This window comes from Dendrobates tinctorius, unplaced genomic scaffold (genome assembly GCF_039654945.1).
Source record: "Dendrobates tinctorius isolate UK_male_01 unplaced genomic scaffold, ASM3965494v1 ptg000028l, whole genome shotgun sequence".
NCBI lineage: Eukaryota > Metazoa > Chordata > Amphibia > Anura > Dendrobatidae > Dendrobates > Dendrobates tinctorius.
In genome coordinates, this window is record NW_027361696.1 from 84,209,653 (window position 1) to 84,220,056 (window position 10,404).

The 10,404-nt window shown below is 46.5% G+C and overlaps 1 protein-coding gene across 1 annotated transcript in view; it reads right to left on the minus strand.

The window, feature by feature from the left end:
* Window positions 1-10,404, minus strand: part of BCAT2 (branched chain amino acid transaminase 2) — a 51,339-nt gene that overhangs the window by 22,077 nt on the left and 18,858 nt on the right. The window contains exons 2-4 of the mRNA XM_073571124.1: window positions 8,335-8,412; window positions 7,658-7,858; window positions 6,960-7,070 (exon numbers count right to left, since the gene is read on the minus strand). Coding sequence (XP_073427225.1) covers window positions 6,960-7,070; window positions 7,658-7,858; window positions 8,335-8,412 — 390 coding nt within the window. The remainder of the gene's footprint in view (window positions 1-6,959; window positions 7,071-7,657; window positions 7,859-8,334; window positions 8,413-10,404) is intronic.

The following is a 10,404-nucleotide window of genomic DNA, read 5'->3' on the forward strand; positions in this document are numbered from 1 at the left end:
TTTTGTCACCAGCTTCAGACACGGTTACGGTCCTTTCGCCACCCCGGGTGGGCTGCAGCAAAAAACCCCACCGTTTCAGGTCGTCCCAACCAGGACAGGGATCGTCAAGTCTCATATAGAGCCAACCCATTGGGAAGAATGCGATCCCAACAGCCCAGATTGAGGGGACCTAGGTCCCAAAGATCTTCAGCCAAATTACTCGAGGCAAGTTGCGGGCAACACCAGCAGTGTAGGCGGTCGCCTACTCTGGTTTCGCCATGTCTGGCTCTCCGTCGTACACGACACATGGATAAGAGAGCTGGTGTCCTCGGGGTACAAGTTAGACTTTGTCAAGCACCCCTCAAGCCGTTTTTTTTCTTTCTCGTCCTCCCAAAATGGAAACACTGGCACAGGCCTTGTTCAAGGCCATCGAGTTGCTCCGGCAAAACGGTGTTATTCCCGTATCGGAAAACAAAATATTTCAGGGTTTCTATTCCAACCTGTTCACGGTCCCCAAAAAGGACGGGACTGTCAGGCCCATTCTGGACCTAAAGCTTCTGAACAGATTTGTCATGGTCAGACATTTCCGGATGGAGTCTGTCCGCTCGGTCATATCTGCCATAGGACGGGGAGAATATTTGGCCTCTATCGACATCCAAGACGCGTACCTGCACATCCCCATTTTCCCTCCACATCAGAAATTTTACGCTTCACTATCAACGGCCTACACATTCAGTTCGCAGCCCTGCCCTTCATGCTAGCTACCACCCCCAGAGTGTTCACAAAGGTCATGGCGGTTGTCATGGCCACCCTGCACTCCGGGGACATAGTCGTCTTGCCTTACTCAGACGATCTCTTGGTCAAGGGCCCTTCATATCGAGCATGCGAGGAGAGCGTCAACATCACGCTACTCTTTCCCGCTTAGGCTGGTTGGTCAACCTGAAGAAATCATCTCGTTCCAGTTCAGAGGATTTCCTTTTTAGGGATGATCTTCGACACCTCCTGAGGGTTGGTAATTCTCCCTTGGGACAAGGCCCTAGCTCTCCAGCAGGGAGTCCAGGTACTTCGCCAACCAGTCCCTCATACCATTCGTTTTTGCATGTGGGTCTTAGGGAAAATGGTGGCAGCAATGGAAGCAAATCCATTTGCCCAACTCCATCTTCGCCCCCTTGGCATCGTGGAACCAGAACCCATTTACACTCGACCACCGGTGCCGGTTGTCCGCACAGGTCAGACAGGCACTCGGGTGGTGGACAATCAGTTCCTCCCTTCTTCAGGGGAATCCTTTTCCCCCGGACCATTGGTTGGTGGTCACAACCGACGCTAGTCTCCTCGGCTGAGGAGCAGTTTTTCGCCATCACACGACCCAGGGACGTTGGTCGCCGCAGGAGGCATGTCTCCCGATCAACTTGTTAGAGATACGAGCGATCCGGCTGACTCTGCAACATTTTCATCATCTTCTAGCTGTCCGGATTCAATCGGACAACGCCACGGCCGTGGCTTACATAAATCATAAGGGGGGCACCCGCAGCAGGGCAGCCATGCACGAGGTGGGGCATGTCCTTCACTGGGCCGAGAGAAACCACTTGGTGATATTGGCTGTCCACATCCCGGGCGTAGAGAACTGGGCGGCAGACTTCGTCAGCCGGCAGGGTCCTGCGTCTGGGGAATGGTCACTACACCCCGAGGTCTTCGGGAAAATTTGCCAACGTTGGGGAGGCCTAATGGCCTCCAGTGTGAACGCCAAAGTGCCCGCATTTGTCGCTCGGTCCCGGGACCCGCAGGCAATCGCCGTGGATGCGTTGGTTCTGCCATGGAACCAGTTTCACCTCCCATACCTATTTCCACCGCTGCCACTACTTCCGAGGGTCATCAGAAAATCAAGGCAGAAGGGGTTCCAGTGATTCTGCTGGCCCTAGATTGGCTTTGTCAGGCGTGGTACGCAGACCTGATGCAGCTACTCACCTATGTTCCCTGGCGGCTGCCAGAGCATCCCGACCTACTTTCCTAGGGACCGATCTACCACCCCAACTCAGGGGCCCTGTGTTTGACAGCTTAGCTGTTGAATCTTGGGTTCTGACCCAGGCTGGGTTTGGACGCAAGGTGGTTGCTACAATGGTTCGCGCCCGGAAGCCCGCTTCAGCAAGTATTTACCACCACACCTAGAAGGTTTTCTTCACATGGTGTCAGGACCACGGTTGTTCTCCACTGAGATTCTCTATTCCCAACATCTTAGCCTTTCACTAGTCTGGCTTAGACTCAGGTTTAGCTCCAAGTTCCCTCAGGAGACAGATATCGGCCTTATCCGTCCTGTTCCAGCGCAGGATTGCTTCCAATCTTCATCCAGGGGGTCTCACACTTGGTACCCCCCTATAGGACCCCTCTGGATGCCTGGGACCTTAACCTGGTCCTAGGTGTTCTCCAGGAAGCTCCATTGGAACCACTACAAGATGTTTCTTTGACATACCTTTCCTGGCGGGTGGTGTTCCTCGTGGCGATAACATCAATTAGGCGGGTCTCGGAGCTGGCAGCTCTGTCTTGCCGAACTCCGTTCCTGATATTTCACAATGATAAGGTGGTTCTCAGGCCCCCTTTTCTGCCAAAGGTCGTTTCCTCATTTCACATTAATGAGGACATTGTCTTGCCCTCCTTTTGCCCGGTACCGGTACACCGTGTGGAAATGGGTCTTCATACGTTGGATCTGGTGAGAGCTCTCAGGAGGTACGTGTCACGGATGGCATCCTTTCGTCAGACAGATATACTGTTCGTGCTCCCCGAGGGTCGCAGGAAGGGACTTGCTGCCTCAAGATCGACCATAGGCAGGTGGATTCGGCTGACGATTCAGGAATTCTACTGCAACAGAGACACAGCTATTCCAGAGGGGATCAGAGCACACTCAACTTGAGCAGTGGGTGCCTTTTGGGCTGTTCAGCACCACGCCTCATCGAAGTAGGTATGCAAGGCGGCAACCTGGTCCAGCCTGCACACATTCTCCAAACATTACAATGTCCATACTCAGGCTTAGGCAGATGCAAGCCTGGGTAGAAGGATTCTCTAAGCAGTGGTGGCGCACGTTTAAACAGGAGGTGAGTGTAGCTTTGACTGGTGAGTCGACTTCCCACTCAGGGACTGCTTTAGGACGTCCCACAGTCCTGTGTCCCCCAATGAGGCGAAGGAGAAACAGGGATTTTTGTGATACTCAACGTAAAATCCTTTTCTCCGAGACGCTCATTGGGGGACACAGCACCAACCCTGTTAACCAATTGGCTCTTTTTGCTTTGTTTATTAATTTGTAGTTATGATACTAGGTGGGTTTTCTAGACATGTTGTTACCTGCATTAAGGTTGATTTTGTCTTTTTGTGATCTCCTACTGCTTTTGCACCAAACTGGTTTCGCCTGCAATCGAGGCGAGGGTGTATTATACTGCGGAGGAGGAGCTAATCTTTTTATCATTTACTTAGTGTCAGCCTCCTGGCGGTAGTAGCATACACCCACAGTCCTGTGTCCCCCAATGAGCGTCTCGGAGAAAAGGATTTTACGGTGAGTATCACAGTACTATTACAGTTTTTGGTGTTTTTTAGCCATTGCTGATGTGTAGGAAAGTCACCGCCAGGTAGAGCCGAACTGAAAGTGTAGAACATTCTGTATTTCCTGTCTCCTAAACAATGATAGCGTTCAAGTTATGGCGAGACCTCCCAGATTAGGGCAAGGAAATCATCTTCAGTGCTAGGGAAAGAAAAAAGATAGGAGAGCTGGCTGGACATTCCTAAGCTTCAGCTAAGGAGCTGGAGGGGGAGAGGAAGCAGGAGCCGCTCTCCATGGATGCTGCCATATAGTTGATTGACACATCGGATAAGCGTGCAGCTCTGCACAGGTATCATCCATCTACATAGCAGCCTATACGGAGAGCAGCTCCTTCTACCTTTTCTCCTCCTCGTCCGATTTATACTTTCACCCCATGTGAATTCTGCTTTTCGTCCCTCCTTTGAGCAGCAATACTGTATCCCTGCCTCCTCCATGAATCAGCTCCATGCTGCTAAACCCATGTCCCCCAAGCACACCATTCCTCTACATCCTCTCCCCACCCAGCCAGAAGCAACCCTCCACTACTCCCAGATACATATATCTATCATATACAGTATACACATACATATATATTTATAAGGAAAGACAAGTAAAACCACTTTTAATTAAAACAAAAAAGGCAAACTGTCTATAGAAGTAAACGTAAAACCACAATGCTCATCATGGATATTGTATGTACACAGACATACCATACCAGATGGGTACAGGACTATAATACATGACAAACTGTTAGGCGTCGGATTCCGGTCGCTGCACAGCAGGAATCCCGAGCCTTGCATTCGGCTGTCTCCCATTCCTCTCCGGCCGCAGAGGAGGCTGCTCAGCAGATTTGTCAATCCAGGTGCTCTGCTCAGACCAGCTGTGCAGGTTTAGTTGCTGCTGCCACCTCTGGTCCAGCTATAGCAATGCAGGCTGGCCAGCAGCGAGCTACTCCAGGGACTAAGTCCTCCTTTCGGTCCACTGAGCATGCCCGTGGGACAATCTCTCATTGGAGATCGAAGGTCACATGCTCAAGTCCTTCTCCAGCTCGGATTGGACCATCAGAAAGGTCAGGAAGGTCCCGGAAGGACGCGGCTATAAAAGGTTCGCATGGCCGCTCGGCCATGCACTAGTATAGACTGCATTATCAGACTATGAGGAGTGAGTGTCGTATCATGTATGAATGTCTCTGGTGAATGACTCATTAAGAAACCCCTACTCTTGGTACGCATGTGTTGTGCAGCCTAGCCTGTTAAGCGCCCAGGCTTAGGTGTAGGTAGGACAGAGTCTGAGACATACATCAGTGTCCACCTGTGGCTTGGCACGCCATCGTGCACGTGATCAACACTCCATAGTCAGCGTCTATAGTGGCATATGCAGGTGCGACGCCGCGCGCTCAGGAGGTCTACAGGGACTCTGACCCCGTGTCCTTGGGGCAGAGTTCTGTGACCACATTCTGAGCGCCCCCTTGCCAAGCTCTGTGAGTGCTAACAGACTCCGGAATTTAAGTTTCGCGGTACTGCGGCTCTGTGACGTAACAGAGACCGCTCCTGTTCACACCGGGTGACGTTAACCCGCGTATGTCCTTTGTATACCGCTATATACATCCGCCATTGTTAAGCAGCAGTTTACCACCTCTGCACGGTGGACCCCGGGCTGCGATCGCACCTACTATCATTATATTATTTGGTGCGTTCTGCCAGCCCGTAACAACAAACATTGTTTCCCTCTATAATCATGTGACATGTATAAAGAGTCCATCGCGTTTTGCCAATGTTATACGTGTCTTAATACTAGGTAACATTGTATTACGGTACTATTGTAATGCCCCATGACCATTGCACACAGCATCTACTGCTTGAAAACAATTTCATCCAATATATTTTTAACATCATTTGTCATCATTCTTGGTGCGTTAGGTCATCGTACTGAGGGTGTTTTCTTGGTTCCCTTAAAAACCTGTGCTAAATCGAGAGAAACGAATTGGAACCCTTTATGCTTTATAAATATTTTTCCCCTCTACAATCATTTGGCAAATGTTCTACCAAATATTTTGGTACTCCATCCATCACGTATGATGCAACTGTATGCATACATTAATCCACGTAGCACATTGCTGTTTTACGTATACTTCTATGTCTTTATTTTTTTCACAAAAAGTGAAGTCTTTTTGACAGGTTACCTATTCTTTATGGAATTTCTATAAAATAAGTAGGACATGTATAAAGTAATAACGGATTAGCACCTTATGAGAATGTGCCAGGCACGGTATTCTGGTTGTCAGGGCTGTGGCACAGCCTCTGCCCCATGGCTGATCGTTCGGGCACACTAGCCTCATACTGTCCATTATATGTCTACTGTCCGCTGATCATCAGTTAGTAAGTGCTTGAAACTTTCTAAGGCAACACTTTCCTCTGCCTGAGGCAACACAGGAGGAATTGTTTCTGTCACATCTAGAGTCCTCTGTGCTCATCATAAATCAACTCAGTGACTTAGGAGCTCCAGTGGCTGCTGAGCTTACATGTCACTGACTTAATTTCTGAAGAACTACAAAAACTGGTGATGGCAGAAACAATCACTCCTGTGGTAAAACAGGCAGGGAAATTTTTTACCTCAGAAAGTGGCCACCTTGAGCCTTTGTGGTCATGTCTGTATACTTACTTATCAAAACTGACTTGTACTTTCACCCCTGGCCAGGAGCTGTGGTATATGCTGACCATGAACTGGAGTAGCTCTGCACGGTCACACACAGCCACAGCACCGTACAAAGCAGGGTCACATTTAAGAGATTATCTCAGCAAAGGAACATTTTTTAACATCTAATTGTGGAACATATATTTATTCCAAGATATTATTAATTAAGATATACTTTGTTCGTGGGACAAGCCCTTTAAAGAGGTTTTTTAAATTTCCTGCAGCAGCTTTACAAGCGCATCTCAAAGATGTATGGATTGCGGCTTAGCAACACATGATCTTATGTACAAAGGTGAAATGGCTGGAGATCCACATTCCTGTAGAGATCTGGCTGTATCAGCATATCGCTAGTCAAGGTCCACCAATACACAGTGATACAGCAAAATAAGAGTGATTGATCCCTGACTATCTGTTGTTTTTTGCGTTATGGGGAAGAAAAATATGGGACGGCAAGAATTAGGACACTACCAAAATGGCACCACTAAGGCACATTCAGAAGTGCAAGCGAATGAGGTTTTCCAATTCCCATTTATATGATGCAAATTTGAAGGCTTGCTGCAGAGTTTCGAAGCCTCTTCATGATTATTAGTACAGCAAACAAGATGCAAAGCAGAAGATCTGCTGCAAATTTGTATAGATTTTCCTGCATCTAAACTAAAGCTAATGCAAAACTTGCCAAAAAAGCAAATCCATAAGAGAATGCACGGTCATTAATACTTACAGGTAGACAAGCTCGGTGTCCCGTCCGATGCATCCTCTCCATGTTCATCATGGGTCGGAAAAGGCGAACCTGATTGTCCTCACCTCTGTAGGCTTTCATGCCCTCAAAGAGCTGCAGAAAGACAGAGGAACACGTCACTAAATATATACCCCACTATACCCTGTGGCATACATGCTACATTGCAAGTCATAGCCAAAAAGGATATATATAGTACATCTCCGGGAACTAATTGCAAATCCACATATAGCCAATTTGCTCACACTCCAAAATACTACTAGTGTGGGATCAAGATGTGAAAAGCTCAAGGTTTCATCAAATATGGCATCTTTAGTGACAATCAAGGGTCATATATAATGAAATACACCTCCCAATGTACCTCTAAAAAGTACTCATGGACCAGAGCAGAATAATTGCTTCCTTGCAGGGTGATGTGACATCATATGAAAATTTGGAGTAAGGATCTTCTCATAAAAAGGATCTCTCCACCATCTCCATCAATGCAAGTCATAAATAATCTGTTATATGCTGAAAACAATGCCAGGTCTGACCCAATGCCAATTTTCCAACTACGAAAGCGGAGGAAATCAACAAATGGGTCAGAAATCACCCCTACTTCTACAACAAACTTTTAAATAAAAAATACACAGCTTTTTCTGGAAGGCGATAGTAAAGCAATGACTTTGATCCCTACACCTTACCTCCACTGAATAATGCAGTGCAGAAGACGCAGGGTGAAGGGAAAGATTTTGGAAGGGCTTTATGAGAGGCTTTCCCCAGCCGTTCTCGTTGGTCCACTCTATGGTCAACATATGGTCGGTGAATGTTTTCCCAAACACCAACTCGGATACAGCCGGCTTCTTTTTAGGCTGTTTGTTCAATTCTACTTGGAGGTCTGTGGACTGAAGTACAAAGAAGACGATGAAATATATTTAAAAAAAAAGTACAAAAAAAAAAGTATAACAGTACTGACACGAAGACAACTGTGCAGGTTCTCCCCAAATGCACAATTTCTTCATGCAAGCTGCAAGACACGGGTGCCATTTAGGTCCATGCATTGTTCCTCAGTGATAAGCGACCAAGCTGGACTAAAGTGTTATCCGAGTATGGTTGGATAATAACAGAATGTCTTCGGCGTTGTCGAATACTATGTCCGAGTCCCCGCAGCTGCACGTCTCCTAGACAGCCTCAACACATGCAGGGATTGTCTGTTTGTTAGGCAATCCTCCCTGCATGGGTTGTGCCTGTCGAAAAGCTGTGAGACATGCAGCCGCCGAGACTCGAACATATTTTTTTGAGCACGCCGAAGACACTCGGTTAGTACCCGAGCATGTGATAACACCTTATCCCAGCATGTTCCCTCACCACTGCTCCTTACCTTAAACGTTGTGCTTGCAGCTCTCCATGAGATAATAGGCCAGCGGCGCTGAGCTGACATTAATTGTCTGCCAAAAACCTAAAGAATAAAACAAAAAATGAGATGTAAGGAAATAAAAGGACAAATATGGACTAATTCAGGCACCCATTTTTCACCAGGTTCACATCAAAGCTCAACTTGAGTTTGAAAATATTATTTTTCTCGAAAAACAAAATAAAAAAAGTTTATCTTCTCCTATACCTAACCTGTGTTAACAAACCCTAAGGCCACATTCAAATGTCAGATTTTTTTCACGTACAAGAAAATCGGACCAATTATTCTGACCAGTTTGATCATAGTGTGGTATGAGTGTCATCCAATTTTCATGTACGCGGAGAAATTCTCAATTCTGGGAGTCTGTGAAAATCGATGTCATCCCAGTGCGGTCCGATTTTTTCACGGAGCCATTAACTTGCATTGCCGATTTTGATCTGACCTTCAAATCAAAACAGATAGGTCTTCGATATTTGCCACGGACCACTTGTTCCGAAGAAAAAGAAAATATCGGACATGTGAATGGTCCCATAGAATATCATGGGTATGAGTGTTAATCGTGAAAAACACGGAAAGCAGTTGAAGTAAGTTCATGCTGTGAATGGGAGTCTCACCAACACCACCATACACATAAGGCCCCAATAAAGATTAGATGAAAGTCGACTGAGCAGGCACATTTTGTCAGGACCGGCTGAGTACCTGACATGTATAGGGGCCCCTCCGACTCTGTACATTGGAATTTCAACAGTATTTAGGAGAGATGCACTGCTGCTGGAGTCTAGCAGAAAATTTCTCTTTGTGGAATACACAGGAACGCTCACATGAATGGGGAAATCGGCAGAGATAGCCGTCAGCAGAATCAAATAGCCATCTCATATTAATGACCATTATACTCACTCAAACCAGCCATAGATATCAGATTACCCCGGGTGAGAAATAGCGGATGCCGGATGTAGGAGGACACAAGACGTTTCAAAAAAACAATGGTTTAAGCAGTGACTGAAATTTTGTAACACAGATAACTTTTACGGATAATATTTGTCAGGTGGTGACTAAAACAAATTGTCAATTTTAATCAACTTAAAGGGTTTTTTCCCAACTCACAATATGGTCTTATAGTAATGTACACATATTTATTAATTTATGCCAATAAAACTCATTTTTAAACCTGACCTGTTTTGCACATATCATCCAAAAATTGCTCCTCCGTGCTCTATTTACCCTCCAGGTGCAATTACAACCATCCTGCTGAAGTGCCAGTGCTCCTGGTCCATCTTGCTCAATGCAATGTCTATCCCCGACTTCCAACCAGCACAGCTCTGCCACAACCTCAGACACAGTAATATACTTCTATGCATGCTCTGCTCCCGTACAGGACCCTTCCTGACCAATTATGTCTTCTACTATCTACATCAATATAGCAGTTGTGTGGTTTTACATAATTGTTGCCCGATGTGTAGCAGAGCTCAACTCTGCTGCACTCCTCCACAATGGAGCTTGTAATCACTAAGCAATGCACAACACAGCAGTGTTTTGTTGTCTGAAAATGCTGCTTTGTTGATGCATACAGCAAAGAATAATCTTCTGCCATATGCATCAACAGAGCAGCATTTGCAGTTTCACATCACAGATCTGCTCAAAAGATAGGCGTATGGATGGATACCCAACAGGAATAGACACTGAGGATAGTGAAAATGAAGTATAATGTTTTGTTTATATTTATTGCCTCCTTTCTGCATACCTAGATTGAGGGCCAAGGCCACCGGCAGCAGCTTCTTCCAGGCACGTTCTACCCATGCTGATGTTGCGCCCATTGTAGTACAACCTCCGAAAGGGAGCAGGTTTATTTTTTCGTGTTTATACCCTATGTGCACCATTTTGCGCTTTCTCCACAAGCTTTCTAACATCACAGATCTGTCAGCAGCAATCTGCATACAAGATAGAGAGGGAGGGGAATGCAGCACTAAGGAGAAGCAAGTGCTGCTGGGAAATATAGTTTCAGCAGATAAGAATAGGACCACTCTTTCTGCTATGTGA